The sequence below is a fragment of the Chiloscyllium plagiosum genome, unplaced genomic scaffold (genome assembly GCF_037043375.1).
Source record: "Chiloscyllium plagiosum isolate Xiang-an unplaced genomic scaffold, Cpla_swu_hap1 HiC_scaffold_6, whole genome shotgun sequence".
Taxonomy (NCBI): domain Eukaryota; kingdom Metazoa; phylum Chordata; class Chondrichthyes; order Orectolobiformes; family Hemiscylliidae; genus Chiloscyllium; species Chiloscyllium plagiosum.
Window position 1 is genome coordinate 107703710 of NW_028270144.1, and position 17878 is coordinate 107721587.

General features: G+C 41.7%; 1 protein-coding gene across 6 annotated transcripts in view; it reads right to left on the reverse strand.

Moving 5' to 3' along the window:
- c2cd3 (C2 domain containing 3 centriole elongation regulator) overlaps window positions 1-17878 on the reverse strand; it is a 222277-nt gene that overhangs the window by 169002 nt on the left and 35397 nt on the right. For all 6 annotated transcript variants that reach the window (XR_015757475.1, XM_087988324.1, XM_087988325.1 and 3 more), the window contains 4 exons: window positions 13601-13748; window positions 7471-7652; window positions 5021-5230; window positions 673-788 (listed from right to left, as the gene is read on the reverse strand). Coding sequence is in view for 5 of the 6 variants with exons in the window: in XM_087988324.1 (XP_087844450.1) it covers window positions 673-788; window positions 5021-5230; window positions 7471-7652; window positions 13601-13748 (656 nt within the window). In the remaining variant the exon portion in view is untranslated. The remainder of the gene's footprint in view (window positions 1-672; window positions 789-5020; window positions 5231-7470; window positions 7653-13600; window positions 13749-17878) is intronic.

Genomic DNA, 17878 nt, shown 5'->3' on the forward strand with positions numbered 1-17878 from the left:
CTCTGGGTGACCTGGTTTTCTCCCACAGTCCAAAGATGTGCAGGTTAGGTGGATTTGCCATGCTAAACTGCCATAGTGCCCAGGGACGTGCAGGCTAGATTAGACATGGAAAATGCAGGGTTACAGGGATAGGGTAGGGGGAATGAGTCTGGTTGACATATTCTTCAGAGAGTTTCTGGTCTTGATGGGCTGAATGGTCTGCTTTCACACTATATTAGGTCATCTTTTCTTCCTCCTCCTCATACCAAAAACAAATACCTATACCCTCAGGGAAATACATTTTTAAATCTCAGCTAACTACTCTAAAGGATCTCAAATTCAAAAGAAAATATGGAAAATATTACACTTTCATTTAAAATCAATAGAACAGGGCTGTAATAGCCAAATACTGTGGCTATTTATCATCGACTAAACATTGTTTCCTGTTCTGCATGCAAAGACAAGTCTGACATTTTTAAAAAAGGACCATTAACAAATTATCCTACTCTCTAAGGTCTCACCAAAACTCGCTAGAAATAAGTCTCTATCATGTTTTCATTCCCACCATTTTTAAATGATATTGCTGAGACTACAAAAATCTCCCGAAGACAGAATCACAGTTGGAGATACAACGTTAATCACACACAAAGTTTAATTAAATGCAGCACAAGGAATACGGTCTATCTGCCTTACCTTCTCGTGTAACTTTGCTGGAAGCTACCCATGTAATTTCAGATGCCATGGAAACATTTCTGCCTCCAGCTCTTGAAGGTGTAGCCACAGGAAAGTGATACTCAACAAAGTACGTGCTGAGGATATAAAAACAAATGGTAATTGGAATTTAATTCTTAAAGAAATCAATTTTTTTTAAAATTGTTGAAGAAAGTCTCCCCCAAATTAAGTCAATAAATTGTTCATATCATTATTGTCACTGAACCCCAAATCAACATCCTGGGAATCAATGTCCATGAATTAAAAATAACAATGCTTTTGTAAATGGCTCCCAAAATAAAAATGAATTAATATTTGAAGAATGCTGCTATACCCTTCATTCATGTCTTTGTTATCTTTAGATCTGACAATTCTAACACTCTGAACTGGTCGACTACATTGAAGCCATCCATAATTTTGCAGTCAGTGTCTCACCACCTAGAAAATCTCTGTTCCCTCTTAGTCACATGCACATTGGCCAGCACTGGCTGCTGGTCAAGCAAAATCTTAATTTTAAAATGCCCATCCTTGTTTTTAAACCATTCCATAGCCTCACCCCTCCCTACCTGTAATCTTCCAATCCCACAACCTCAAAGATATCTGCATTCCGCTAATTACGCTTACAAATCCATGATTTTGTTTGCTCCAACGTTGGCCATGACTGTAGTTGCAAAAGACCCAAAGTCAAGGACATCCTCCCTACACGTCTGTTACTCTTCCTTGCTTTTAACTGTGGGCACATCTATTCAATGTGCAAATGTCTATGCAGAACATACTACTTCTCCAACCCTCAAAATAATCTTGGACAGCGAAAGTAGAGTCCCTGATATTGCTTCAGCCTCCTAGCATACAAACGAAACTGATAAACTAATCCATTAATGTTAATAAGACAGAAACATAAAATTAAGGTATGCCATTCAAATATCTAATGCCATTACCCAGTAATGATGCTACATCCTTGAACAGCACCTTCCAAAACCACAAACTCTGCCATTCAGAAGAACAAGGGCAGCAGACATATGGTTCCCCTCCAGGCCACACAGCATCCCGATATGGAACCGTAATACAATTCTTTCACAGTCACTGGATCAAAATTGTGGAAAATAGACTTTTCACCAGCACGGTGGGAATAATGACACTCAAAAAGATTGCAGCATTTACGCCAGTGCAAGATGGTGCCCAAGTAATAGGGCTGTATGTAGGCTCTTGCCCAGGGCCTAACTGCACTCATCTGCCTTCCTTCTTTGTTTTATTTTTGCTTCTGCTCTTTTAGAGTCATAGAGATGTACAGCCCGTCCATGCCGACCTTCGGTCCAACCCGTCCATGCCGACCAGATATCCCAACCCAATCCAGTCCCACCTGCCAGCACCCGGCCCATATCCCTCCAAACCCTTCCTATTCATATACCCATCCAAATGCCTCTTAAATGTTGCAATTGTACCAGCCTCCACCACACCCTCTGGCAGCTCAATCCATACACGTACCACCCTCTGCGTGAAAAAGTTGCCCCTTAGGTCTCTTTTATATCTTTCCCCTCTCACCCTAAACTTATGCCCTCTAGTTCTGGACTCCCCGACCCCAGGCAAAAGACTTTGCCTATTTACCCTATCCATGCAACCTCATAATTTTGTAAACCTCTATAAGGTCACCCCTCAGACTCCGATGCTTCAGGGAAAACAGCCCCAGCCTGTTCAGCCTCTCCCTATAGCTCAGATCCCCCAACCCTGGCAACATCCTTGTAAATCTTTTCTGAACCCTTTCAAGTTTCACAACATCTTTCCGATAGGAAGGAAACCAGAATTGCACGCAGTATTCCAACAGTGGCCTAAACAATGTCCTGTACAGCCGCCACATGACCTCCCAACTCCTGTACTCAATACTCTGACCAATAAATGCCTTCTTCACTATCACACCAAACGCCTTCTTCACTATCCTATCTACCTGCGACTCCACTTTCAAGGAGCTATGAACCTGCACTCTAAGGTCTCTTTGTTCAGCAACACTCCCTAGGACCTTACCATTAAGTGTATAAGTCCTGATCTGATTTGCTTTCCCAAAATGCAGCACCTCGCATTTATCTGAATTAAACTTCATCTGCCACTTCTCAGCCCATTGGCCCATCTGGTCCAGATCCTGTTGTAATCTGAGGTAACCTTCTTCGCTGTCCACTACACCTCCAATTTTGGTGTCATCTGCAAACTTACTAACTGTACCTCTTATGCTCGCATCCAAATCATTTATGTAAATGACAAAAAGTAGGGGGCCCAGCACCAATCCTTGTGGCACTCCACTGGTCACATGCCTCCAGTCTGAAAAACAACCCTCCACCACCACCCTCTATCTTCTACCTTTGAGCCAGTTCTGTATCCAAATGGCTAGTTCTCCCTGTATTCCGTGAGATCTAACCTTGCTAATCAGACTCCCATGGGGGACCTTGTCGAACGCCTTACTGAAGTCCAGATAGATCACATTTACTGCTCTGCCCCCATCAATCTTCTTTGTTACTTCTTCAAAAAACTCAATCAAGTTTGTGAGACATGATTTCCCATGCACAAAGCCATGTTGACTCTCCCGAATCAGTCCTTGCCTTTCCAAATACATGTACATCCTGTCCCTCAGGATTCCCTCCAACAACTTGCCCACCACCGAGGTCAGGTTCACTGATCTATAATTCCCTGGCTTGTCCTTACCACCCTTCTTAAACAGTGGCACCACATTTGCCAACCTCCAGTCTTCCGGCACCTCACCTGTGACTATTGATGATACAAATATCTCAGCAAGAGGCCCAGCAATCACTTCTCTAGCTTCCCACAGAGTTCTCGTCTTTCACTTTATTTCCCTTTTCTTTTTGTCTTTTATTTCTTCTTTACTGTGGCGGGTTGGTTGGTAGCAAGAGCAGGTCGCATGCGGAATGACGCACTTGGCTTTTCCCGGTGATAGGAGGCAGCAGCAGAAGCAAGGATGTTCTCCAAGCGATCAGTGGTGGTGGCAGCAGCCGCCGGGACATTCTTTTCAGCGATCAGAGATGGGGGCCACAATAAGAGGCTGGCATCACTGAGTGCATTCTCTCACCATTCGGAGCCTGTGGCAGTGGCAGCAACGTTGTTCTCCCGCCGTTCAGTGCCGATTGCAGCAAAGCTCCTCCAGCGATCTGGGACAGCGGTGCCAGCGGCAGCAGACTCTTCAAGATGGCAGCACCAGCAAAGTGGATCCAGTGGCAAAGAGATGATGCCTAAAGTGGGGCGACTCTTATATTGTGGGTGGGAGACAGCAAGTTGGTGGAGGTCTCCCTTGAGGCTAGGTACCGGCATGGACTGGGTTGGAAAGACTGATAATCTGAAGTTTTTACTTGTTTATTTTTCTAATTTATTCCAATGACATATAATGCTGGACTATTTATTTCTTAACTTTCTTATTTTTTTTGTTCCCTAAGAATTTGATCTTGGGTATCTGTACCTAGGTAATGTGGCGACTATGAACTTTTCACTGTACTCATTTGAATATGTGACAATAAAGCAAATTCTAATTCATTTCAAGGTTGCACTTCACCGGCATCTTCACAACAGCAATGTGGGATGGATTATAAATGCTAGCCTAGTCAGCAATTCTCATATCCCGTGAATGAATAAAAACATAACTCATGGGGCCACCTATCCTAACATTGAACTGACCCTAAAATGGTGTGAAAAGAAGAACTTGCATGTATATGAACACCTTCACACTGATTAGATGACAAAAACTAAACCATGGTCATGTCCAACAAGAGGGAGTCTAACCACTTCCCCTTTATCTACATTAGCATTACCATTATGCAACCTTCTAGTAATGTCCTGGGAGTCATTGATTAGAAACTTTATTGAACTGGCCATAAAAATGCTGTGGCTACTAGACCTGACAAGGGGCTGTGAATTCTCCAATGCACGGCTCAACTGTCACCCCAAAACTTCTTCACTTCCTACAAGGCAGAAGTCTGGAATCCCTTCCAGTTGCCAACATGATTGCAGCTGCAATACCACTCAACAGCTCAGCACTATGCAGAATAAAGCAGTCCTTTTGACCAACAATCCATCCATCACCATTAAACACCTAATCCCTCTAATACTAAAAGACTGCAGCTATGAAAATACAACAGTCCTTTAGTTGTACATGGGAGCACTGAATGTTCTTACATGAGGGTGGAACCAAACATGCTGATTCAGAAATATGTTTGTAAATGAATTAATCTGAGACTGCAAGGAAAATAGATTATTCTAGTTAGTCACAAATACATATATTTTAATTTCAGAAGCAAAATTGATAAACCACACGCTGTAATATTTCATAAATTACCATTTTCTTCCAGGAACTGGTCGAGGTGGCTTTCCACTACTGCCTTTTTGTTTTGGTGTTGTTTGAGTGCTGTCAGGAGGGAGTTTTAGTGTCTCAATGATGACTCGGGCCAGGTAAATGCGACCCAATAAGGTTATTCTATCAACACTTAACCCAATGGCTTGCACTTCCTGCTCATCTAGTAGAGGACCTTCTTGCAGAGGGTGGGAGCTGTAGGTAAGAATGTCATTAAAACATATTAAACACATGCAATTCAAAAAAGATAAGCAATTGCAAGTTTTCACTGCCTCCATAAAGGCCAGATGGCCCTTGTGGGCTCAGGAAATAAATACACTGGTAAGAAAAGTCACAGATAGGTTCTCCAGGAGATTATCTCATGACACTGCAAGGTGCCCTGTCCCTCCAGCTTCCTTCTGCCAGTAACTCCATTGCCTGCAGCAGACCTGGCTGAGTATGCAGAAGCTCACCAGTCCAGGACCATCTCGGCCCTGAACACCAGACAATGCTTGACAAAAATTTTCAATGACACCACGGCAAACCAGTCAGCAGACTTTCTCTCTACCTCAGCTCCAGCTGTCAGCCTTGCACTTAGGTGTAGTGGTAGGAAAAAAAATCAAAAATCATTTTGAGGGCATCTCGGAGGCACAGGTTGTGAAGAGAACTTATACATATATATTCACTTACAGGAGACTCTTGTGGTCGAGTGGTAGTGCCCATGCCTCTGAGCCAGGAGACCCAGGTTCAGGTCCCATCCGCTCTAAGGGTGTGTAATAACATCTCTCAACAGTTTGATTAGAAAATACCTACATTCACTTGCAAAACTCCAACATTTGCTGCTTGTCTCATTGCCCTCCTAAGTTTACACATGGTTGTCTGAAATGAAAGCAACTTCCCTGTTGCAAGGAGCTGTTGTCCTTTCCTCAGGACATTAATGAAATACTCCCTGTTTCAGCAATGTGTCTGCCTATACCCCTGCTTTTAACCTAGCAAATCACAGACCTAGCATTTGGACAGTGTAATTAAAGCTTGAATCCACATTCGAGAATATACACAGTATCCCATTGGTTCAGCGGGAGGATATTGGACCTAGGATATTCACACAGTGAGTCCTGCACTGTCAATTCATGGAATTAGAACAGAGACGCCTCTGGCATCTGGAGGGGCAGGAGCCAAAGTCATTCCCCTGGCTGGGGTTTGCATAGCCAGGCTAGGCATTTTCAGTATCTATTATAGGCAAAGTTAAAAATCACACAACACCAGGTTATAGTCCAACAGGTTTAATTGGAAGCACACTAGCTTTCGGAGCGATGCTCCTTCACCAGGTGATAGGGCGTCGCTCCGAAAGCTAGTATGCTTCCAATTAAACCTGTTGGACTATAACCTGGTGTGTGATTTTTAACTTTGTACACCCCAGTCCAACACCGGCATCTCCGAATCATGACTATTATAGGCAATGTACACCTGAGAGGTGACTGACCATTCCTTAGAGAGAGGTGTCAGCATTTGTACATATCAAGATATTGGAAGCTCATTTACTGAGGAGGCACAGCCATTGTAATGGTACAATGTAGCATTATAACATTCTTTGTCCTGACAGTCCTGTGGATTTTTTGGTTTGGCAGAGGAAGATCTGAAATTTTACAGTGGCATTAGGTAGAATGTCACAGATCTGGGGAGCTTCCTCTAGGTTACACACTCTCTGAACAACCTTCTCTTCAACTGAGGGTGGCTCACAATACTGCACAGCTAATGCGCGAGTACGCACCACACTACAGCTACTGGAATCATAGATAATGGAAAGTCTGGAGTTAGGCTTCTTGCTTCAAAATGATCATAGCCCTGGTGTCCAAGGGTCCTCCCGGACCATTTTAACCAGCCAGCAAGCATCAGCGACTTTGATGCACTCATCTTGGAATACAACAAAGATCAAAGAAATCACTTTTCTACAAACAAATGGAGATACCTCCCCTACACCACTACAAAAATATTCCATTTAAATATAAAAATTTCAATACTTAAGGCAGTCATTCAGCATATTATAGCTGCAACATCTCTAGCTTTTCTACTAAACCTACCTGGTCTATTCCATTTCCTTTCCTTTTACCCATTTTTATAAGACAGTTTGCAATGCAATGAAAAAATAAGAGAATCAACTTTACCAAATCTTTAATCTTAAAATAATAAGAAGAAATGGTTAAGTATCAGAGAAAAACGTCCAAATACAAAGGAAAGGTGCTTACATAGCACTGTCAAGTGCCAGGTTGTTAGGCAATGTAAACAGGAATGCCAACAGTTTTGTTTAAAACATCGCACTCAGGGCCATATATGCAAAAGCAAAATGCAATTCCAATCATCAATTCAAATTTATCCAAAAGTACATTATTAAACTCAACAAATATGTATACATTGTTATATTTACTGCCATTGAGTGTGTTGCTAAATTGTTTTACCTGGTACATTTTCCTGCCCCATTTTGATTCAAACCAGTAACATTGTGATGCGGGGCATTATGTGACAGACTGTGCTGGTTATGGATATCAGTTTTGCAAAGGGACTGCTGTTTCAGTTTTTTCTTTGAGATGTCGAATTCCTCATCTTCACTAGTAAAATCACTAGCACTACTTTCAGATTTCTACATAGAAAGAACAAAGAAGTAAAATCAGTTTGAATGACAATTACTACTACAATACTGTACTGAATTTCATTTGATAGCTAAAATCAGCTAAACCAGGTATATTAAAAAAAATCCATTTTACAGTGTTATTATAGAAAGGACAAAGGACAAATTAGAGAACACTGGGAACACAATCATTTTCACCAATATTGAATACCAGGTTAATTTTACTCAACATTACTTTGGACAAAGCAGATAACAAGATGCTCAGCTTAGGAACTCAGATTAATTTCAGTGGTGCAGTGCACAACATACTGTGCTGTTGTTGGTCGACTTCAGAATGAATCAAGTTCTTTTAAAATATTTATAAACAGCACATGATTAGTCACAGTAAAACAGGTCTCTTGAATAGCTCGGCTTCCAATAACTTTGATGGTTGCATTTTTTAACATTGTGAAATGGAAATAATGCAATTAAACGTCATATACATCAAAATTCAACACTCCACGCATATATTCTGATTAAAGTTTGATGCTGTAGACCAAATCCATTCCCAGCAGCCAGATTTTTAAAAAAATATATATTTGTTCATGGGATTAAGGTGCTGCTGGTTATGCTAACATTAAATGCCCATCCGAATTGCCCAGAGGTCAGTTAAGAGTCAACTACATCGCTGTGGGTTTGGAATCACATATACAATACTGAAGCTGTTTTTTGAAACCAGCAGGAATCTTCAACTGGCAGCATTCACGGAGATGCATCCAACACCTCCCTAAAGAGGGTGCAGTTGCAGAAAGAACTGGGAATATACATTAAACAGAAAAGGGTAGGTTGAGTAGTTAAAAGACATTTGGGAACTTAGGTTTTATAAAAACATATAGAAACATAGGGTAAGCAAGTACCCAAATTCAACCCCAAATAGAGTAAGTGGAATCACTGCATTTTCCTCTTGCCCTCTGTTTCTTAACATTATGCATCAGAGCACAGAGGTCTCAGGTGGCATTTTGAGCTATTTGGTGTGGTTTGATGTTGCTAAATGGCGTTTGGTTGCCCCATAGTTATTGGAAATGTTTCCACCTAGCTACACAGGTCTATCAGAAGACGACGAAGGCTATTATTCAGAAATAATTTGCTTCTGTAATTTTTTGGTTGGCTGTGAAGATGGATGAACAGGTCGCCCTCCTTATTCAGTTTTATATCATTTCTTTAAAAATAGATTGTTACTAGCCTCATGATTGAAAGGATTTACTTATTTCTATAATTTTTACAAGATCAATATTGGGCCAGATAATGAGATTTTTAAGAGCCAAATAATGACATTTTCCTGATGAAGGGATTTTGCCCAAAACACCAATTTTCCTGCTCCTTGGATGTTGCCTGACCTGCTGTGCTTTTCCAGCACCACTCTGATCTAAACAATGAGATTTTTAAGCTGCTTTTCCTTGCGTAGGTATAATTGATGTGTTGTAAAAGCTAACTGCAATACTAATATATTTCAGGAAGCAGAGTCTTACCCAGATAGATCGACATGTATTGAGTGCAGCAAGTGTTTGAAGTTCAAACAGCTTCAACACTCAGTCCAAGCTAGATGATGACCTACAGACAGTACAACATATCAGGGAATTAGGACAGTTACTAGGTTTCTATGTTTCAGGTGGCAGTCACACATTTGAGGGTTGTGTCATCTGTTTTGGTCAGTATTCAGGGACAGGACAGTAGGAATGCAAGTGTGGAAAGTATGGTACAACAAAGGGCAGATGTCAGAGAGAGATGTACAGCACAGAAACAGACTCTTCGGCCCAACTCGTCCATGTCGACCCAGATATCCTAACCTAATTTAGTCCCATTTGCTAGCACTTGGCCCATATCCCTCTAAACTCTTCCTATTCATGCCCCCATTCACCTTCTAAATGCTGTAATTGTACCAGCCTCCACCACTTCCTCTGGCAACTCATTCCATACATGCTCCACCCACTGTGCAAAAAAGTTGGCCCTCAGGTCCCTTTTAAATCTTTCCCCTCTCACCTTAAACCTATACTTTCTAGTTCTGAACTCCCAGATGTCTTTCCTTTGTAACTGCCCAACAGTTTTGAAGTGCTTTCTAACTGACTGGATGAAGGTGAGAACTACAGGGTGGATGAGGTAACTTTACTATGGTACTGTGGTACAGGATGCTGTGCAGGAGGGACAAGTAACAAGTAATGGTTAGGCAACTTTTGGAATATTGTGTGCAATTCTCCCTCCTATCAGAAGGATGTTGTGAAACTTGAAAGGGTTCAGAAAAGATTCACAAGAATGTTGTCAGGCTCGGAGGGTTTGAGCGATAGGGAGAGGCTGAATAGGCTGGGGCTGTTTTCCCTGACAGGCATGGATAGGGGAAATAGACAAGGTCTTTTCCTTGGGATGGGGGAGTCCAGAACTAGAAGGCATTGGTTTAGGGTGTGAGGGCAAAGATATAAAAGGGACATAAAGGGCAACCTTTCACTCAAAGGGTGGTGCTTGTATGGAATGAGCTGCCAGAGGAAGTAGTGGAGGCTAGTACAATTATAACTTTTGAAAAGCATTTGAATGGATATATAAATAGGCAGGGTTTAGAGGGGGATGGGCCAAGTGCTGGCAAATGGGACTGGATTAGGTTAGAATATCTGGTTGGCATGGATGAGTTGGACTGAAGGGTCTGTTTCTACTCTGTACATGTCTATGGCTCTATGAGCAAGGGTCAATATAGTGAAGACAATTGACACTTTTCTCTCCAACAAACAGTGAATGTCGAGACAGCTAGGCTCCCTGCCTAGTATCAGGGTTCAATGCATTCTCAGAGCTGGACAGGACTTGCACTGGGAGTGGGAGGATCCAGGTGTCGTGATCCAGTATCAACTACATCAGCAGGACAAAGGAGGAGATTCTACATAGTCAGTGTGAGAAGGTAGGCACCAAATTAAGAACCTAAAGAGATGAAACTCAGGATTATTCATCATCTCAGGCTGAGAGAGGACCGGATTGAGATGTATAAAAGTATCAGAGATATGGAGAGAATCGATAGAAAGCAAAGGGGAGTAACAGTCTAGTGATATCATCATTAGATTATTATTATGAGACTCATTTATTTATTATGAGATCTGGATTCGAATTCTACCATGGCAGATGGTGAAATTTGAATTCAATAAATACCTAGAATTACGAGTCCAATGATGACCATAAAACCATTGTTGATTGTCAGGAAAAACCCATCTGGTTCACTTGTGTCCTTTAGGAAAGGAAACAGTCATCCTTATTTGGTTTGGCCTACACACAACTTCAGACCCACAGCACTTAACTGCCCTCTGAGCATTAAGGGATGTGTAGTAAATGCTGCCCTAACCACAAGTAACAAAGAAGATTAATGAGGACGGAGCAGTAGATGTGATCTATATGGACTTCAGTAAGGCGTTCGACAAGGTTCCCCATGGGAGACTGATTAGCAAGGTTAGATCTCATGGAATACAGGGAGAACTAGCCATTTGGATACAGAACTGGCTCAAAGGTAGAAGACAGAGGGTGGTGGTGGAGGGTTGTTTTTCAGACTGGAGGCCTGTGACCAGTGGAGTGCCACAAGGATTGGTGCTGGGCCCTCTACTTTTTGTCATTTACATAAATGATTTGGATGCAAGCATAACAGGTACAGTTAGTAAGTTTGCAGATGACACCAAAATTGGAGGTCTAGTGGACAGCGAAGTGGGTTACCTCAGATTACAACAGGACCAGGACCAGATGGGCCAATGGGCTGAGAAGTGGCAGATGAAGTTTAATTCAGATAAATGCGTGGTGCTGTATATCTCTCTGACACTCTCTTGTGAATTAATTTTTAAAAACTGTTCCCCTTTAGTTGAAAGGTCAGTAACAAAGTAGCACAATTTTAAGGTTGAAGGCATGGGATTTAGGAAAGAATTTGAGGCAAACCTTTTCACCCAGAGAGTGGTGGGGACTTGGAATACATTGCCAGGGAGGGTAGTTGAGGTGGGTGACCTCACAACCTTTAAAAAGGACTGGATTGAGTATTTGAAATTTCACTGCATTCAAGGCTGTAGACTATTGCTGGAAAGTGAGTCTAGTATAGATTCAGCATAGTTTTGGCAGTACAGACGCAGTTGGCTGAAGGGCCTCTTCTGTACTACATAATTCTATGTTTCTAATTGTTGAGTAGAGTACAATTTGAATCATCTCACTTTAGAAGTGAACTCTTTAGAGAAGGTGCAGAAAAGATTTATAGTACAGTTCCAGAGACAAAGGACTTCGGATTGTACACAAATTGAAGTAGGTGGGTTATTCTAGAGTTGAGAGAAAATTTGATAGAAGTGACAAAAATTATGAGTTTTCTACGAGATACAATAGATGGTGACAAACTATTCCTATTGTCAAAAGGGTCAAGAACTGGAGGACATCAAATTAATGTCTAGAAAAGTTTCAATGCAACATGAGATTTGTTTTACACAGTTAGTGGGTTTCCTGGTCTACTAATGCAACTAGGAATTGGACAACCACCTGAAGAGAAAAAAAATGTATTGGAATATTGGAAAAGAATTGAGGATTAGGATTTGCTGAAATACTCTTACACAGGGTGAGATGGACAAAACAGGCCAAAGGCTTCTCTTTTTGTAAGTGACCATGCCATGGTTCTAATAAATAAGCTGACAATTTAAGAAATATAATTTTGGCAAACTTCATGTAAGTGGGCCAACTATAATATTCCTTGATAGAACATGTTATTTCTATTATGCAGTTACTTCAAGAAACCAAATTCTGAAAAAAAACTACCATGTTTTTTTAAAATTCTGAATCTCACAGTGGACCCAGGTTCAATTCAAGCCTTGGGTGACTGCCTCTGTGGAGTTTTTAACCTGTGTGTTATACATTGAACTCCACTAACCTTGGAGAAACTAGTTGAGTTCAGTCAGTGATAATCTCTGGACTGCACATAGAACCTATGAGTCTTCAATTGTCCCTTGCTGCCAACAGCTAAAACTATCTGTCCATCATAACTCTTCTGATGCAATATTTTTCAGAGCTCCATACTGTATCATTACTTTCTGCCTTCCATTTGAGTCAGCTTCAGATTCTCCAAGAGTACCAAACTTTTATCGTTGATTCAACAGTTTTGTTGCTCTAACACTTCCTACTCCTATTCTTTCCCTAAATGTTTTCCTTAAAAACCCTCCCAAACTTAACATCTCATAACAGCCAATTAGGGAAGTGTGAAGTATGCTTTTACTTGTTATTTGGGGTCCAGCTTTAAGAAAACAAGAGACTTCAATTTCATACATTACACAAACACACATGCTCCAGTTCATTTTCTGGGATTTTGTTCCAGTGTGGAACTAGTAGTAATGAGAAAGCGTGTGTTTAACTGGTCTGTTAGACAGAAAAAAAAAAGGATAAGGCATAGCACAGTGGCTCAGTGCTTAGCATTGCTGCCTCACAGTGGACTAGGATCAATTCAAGCCTTGGAGTTTGCACATTCTCCGAGAGGGCTTCTGTGAAGGTTTCTGTTGGGTGCTGCACTTTCTTCCCACAGTCCAAAGATGCGCAGATTAGATGAATTGGCCAGGCTGAATTGCCCCATTGTGCCCAGTGATATGTAGGTTGAGTGAGTTAACTATGGTAAATGCATGGTTACGGGGATAGGGTGAGGAACTGGGTCTGGGTAGGATGCTCTTCAGAGGGTCAGTGCGGACTTGATGGCCCAAACGCCCTCTGTCCACATTCTAGGAATTCTATGAAAGATGGAAACTAGCTATTTTGAAATTTCATAGATGTTATGGAGATGTATTGTGAAAAATTTTAATTCATAAAATCTTCTATTGAAATTGTATATCTTCACATACAGGACAAAATATAAATTCATCCACAGTCAATATTCACCACAGTTAAATAAGATGCTAGTACCAGCATGCAATAAATCCTGGGATCTGTGCACTCTTATCACTCACAGAATTCTTGTAGAAGAGATGTTCCAAGAGGCTCTGATCATAATGAGGATCATTCAGTTCACTTTCATCCAAAACACTACTTCCTGCAGATAAGGACTCTGGAAGAGAGCCCAGGCCATCCCAGTCATGAAGAGGGATCGAGTCAGAGCTGTAGGCAAAGAGATTAAAACTAAGTTTAAAAATTAAAATTAATACATTGCAGATGAACGATAAATAGCAACTTGATCGTTTAAGTTAAAAAATATTCCATTAACACGAATTACACAGAAATGCAAGAGAAAACCTGGGTGAAGAATTAAAAACTTGGCAAAAAGGGTTGTAATCATACATTATAAGCTATTAAAGGAGTAGGTCATGCAACACTTCAAGCCTGCCCTATGATCCAATAAAATTATAGCTGATCTGAATATCATTCTATTTCTACTTTTGTGCCTACCCCAATACCCCTCAATTCCCTTGGCTAAGGAGGGTCTCAACAGAATCTTGCATGAATACAAAATCTGTATACAGGTGAAGAAGATTGTAAAAGATGTTTGTGATTTAGCTATTATCAAACATACTAAATAAAATAATCCACAACATGCTAAAAGTTTGTTCAGTCTTTTTCCCAATGTTATGAAAGCCTTTAAAAGATTCTAATACAGAATCCACATCTTTGTCAAAAACTACAGCACATGGCTACAGCATATGGATTTCAGTCATTAAATAAGACACTTCACCAATACCTTCTCAAGGCCAATTAGGGATAGTCAATAAATGCTGGTTTAGCCAATGGCACCCAAATCCCACCAGTGAATGAGAAAAACTAATCAGTTTTTAGATGGACCACATCTTGTGTCCATGTGGCTGAAACTGATCTATTAACTTGCAGACGAAGACAAAAACATTACCTCTGTCAATCAGTGGCGGAGGTAAATAACTGAGTTACTCAGTTTCCAGTTTGCTTGACAGAAGTGAATTCGAAAGACTAGAAAACATCAGAGAACAAATTCCTCCTCATCTTACAAAACTGTACATCCTTGTTCTAGATTTCCTTGGAACTGAAAATTCCTCTCAACATCTATCCTGATAAGTCTCATCAGGATCACAGATGTTTCAATAAGATCATTTTTCATTCCTTAAACTATAATGGGTACATTCCCAATCTGTCTATGCTGTCCTTTACTGGTAAGGAAGCATCTATGGCAAAGTCTACATTTATTGTCCATCCTCATAAGACATCATCATTCCAGGTTTGAAACTAGTGAACTTTCTTTGTATCGCTTCCTTCCTATCTAAGTAAACTAAAACTCTGCGCAGCATTTTAAGTGAGGTTTCACCAGTGCTGAAAATGTGTTGCTGGAAAAGCGCAGCAGGTCAGGCAGCATCCAAGGAGTAGGAGAATCGATGTTTCGGGCATGAGCCCTTCTTCAGGAATGAGGAAAGTGTGTCCAGCAGGCTAAGATAAAAGAGAGGGAGGAGAGACTTGGGGGAGGGGCGTTGGAAATGCGATAGGTGGAAGGAGGTTAAGGTGAGGGTGATAGGCCGGATTGGGGGTGGGGGCGGAGAGGTCAGGAAGAAGATTGCAGGTTAGGAAGGTGGTGAGCTTCTGGGCAGAGGAGATGACCTGGGGTGAGCAGTGAAAGAGGGACTCACTGAAATCCTTGTAGAGGGAGGAAGAGAGCTTCTTCAAGGAAGGCATCCTTGCAAGAGGATTCACAGTAGGTTAAAATCTTCGAGGAGAAAGTGACTCCAGCATCTGCAGTCCTCACTTTCTCCTCGAGATTTCACCAGTGCCCTATACTGTTATATCCAAGACTTCCCTGCTTTTCAACTCCATCCCTTTGTAATTGAAGGGGTTAAATTAGTTTCAGGTACAGAGTTACATTTTCAGTTATACTGTAAAAGTAAATGGGATCCACAAATGTAAAAGGCAGATTAGAAGTACAGGAACTGCACTATCAGCAGATAGAGCCCTCCTTGGGTGAAATATAGACACTTCCAGGAAAAGGTGGGAACCAGCACACAATGAGAGACAACTAGACAGAAAAGTGCAAATTGTAATATTTATGTTTTAATGATATGTACAAAGTTGAAAGTGCTTGTAATCCAGAGTGAGTTTTACACTACACAGTGAGAAAAGTACTGAGGAGACAGGAGACTAGTTACTCACCTAATCTCTGGCTTGCTCTTGTAATATTTATATAACTGGCCCAGTTCAGTTTCTGGTCAATGTCTACATCCTGGAAGGTTACCAATGTAGCAATAGTAATGTCAATGAATGCCACAGGAAACGTTTAGATTTTGCTGTTGTTTAAGATGGTCATTGGTTGGCACAAGTGTGACATAAAACGTCAATTGTCTGGATGTTGCCCAGTGCTTGCACATGAAGATGGAATGCTTCAGTATCTGAAGAGTTCTGAATGGTAGTAATTAATGTGCAATTACCAGCAAACACCTCCACCTTCTGACCTTATGATGGAAGGATGGTCTTTCACAAAACAGCTGAAGATGGTTGGAGCGAGGCACCACACTGAAGAACTCTTGCAATGGTGTACTGGGACTGAGATGATGGACCAACAATCACAACCTCTTTCACTTATGCCAGGTATGACTCCAACCAGCAGAGAGGTTGTCCTCGGCTTCACACCAACTCCAATTTTGCCAGGGATCCTTGGTGCCATACTCTATCAAATTCTCCTAGAGGTCACAGAGTCATAGAGTCATAGAGATGTACAGCATGGAAACAGACCCTTCGGTCCAAACCGTCCATGCCGACCAGATATCCCAGCCCAATCTAGTCTCACCTACAGCACCCGGCCCATATTCCCCCCAAACCCTTCCTATTCATATACCCATCCAAATGCCTCTTAAATGTTGCAATTGTACCAGCCTCCACCACATCCTCTGGCAGCTCATTCCATACACGTACCACCCTCTGCGTGAAAAAGTTGCCCCTTAAGTCTCTTTTATATCTTTCCCCTCTCACCCTAAACCTATGCCCTCTAGTTCTGGACTCCCCGACCCCAGGGAAAAGACTTTGCCTATTTATCCTATCCATGCCCCTCATAATTTTGTAAACCTCTATAAGGTCACCCCTCAGCCTCCGACGCTCCAGGGAAAACAGCCCCAGCCTGTTCAGCCTCTCCCTGTAATTCAGATCCTCCAACCCTGGCAACATCCTTGTAAATCTTTTCTGAACCCTTGCACAACATCTTTCCGATAGGAAGGAGACCAGAATTGCACGCAATATTCCAACAGTGGCCTAGACAATGTCCTGTACAGCCACAACATGACCTCCCAACTCTTGTACTCAATACTCTGACCAATAAAGGAAACGCCTTCTTCACTATCCTATCTACCTGCGACTCCACTTTCAAGGAGCTATGAACCTGCACTCCAAGGTCTCTTTGTTCAGCAACACTCCCTCGGACCTTACCATTAAGTGTATAAGTCCTGCTAAGATTTGCTTTCCCAAAATGCAGCACCTCGCATTTATCTGAATTAAACCCCATCTGCCACTTCTCAGCCCATTGGCCCTGGTCCTGTTGTAATCTGAGGTCACCCTCTTCGCTGTCCACTACACCTCCAATTTTGGTGTCATCTGCAAACTTTCTAACTGTACCTCTTATGCTCGCATCCAAATCATTTATGTAAATGACAAAAAGTAGAGGGCCCAGCACCGATCCTTGTGGCATTCCACTGTTCACAGGCCTCCAGTCTGAAAAATAACCCTCCACCACCACCTGTCATCTACCTTTGAGCCAGTTCTGTATCCAAATGGCTAGTTCTCCCTGTATTCCATGAGATCTAACCTTGCTAATCAGTCTCCCATGGGGAACCTTGTCGAACGCCTTACTGAAGTCCATATAGATCACATTTACTGCTCTGCCCTCCTCAATCTTCTTTGTTATTTCTTCAAAAAACTCAATCAAGTTTGTGAGACATGATTTCCCACGCACAAAGCCATGATGACTCTCCCAAATCAGTCCTTGCCTTTCCAAGTACATGTACATCCTGTCCCTCAGGATTCCCTCTAACAACTTGCCCATCACCGAGGTCAGGCTCACAGGTCTATAGTTCCCTGGCTTGTCTTTACCGCCCTTCTTAAACAGTGGCACCACGTTTGCCAAGTTAAGGTAAATGTTCTTAAGTGCCTTAGAGCATCTTGTTATCACTTGGTGAACACAGATGTTTTTATCTTCTGCCTACCTTGGGTTCCCCCCTTTTTCTAAGCCTCCCAGCCCCCTGTCTAATTTCTAGTGTGCAGCAGCAAATGTGTTCTATAACTCAACATTA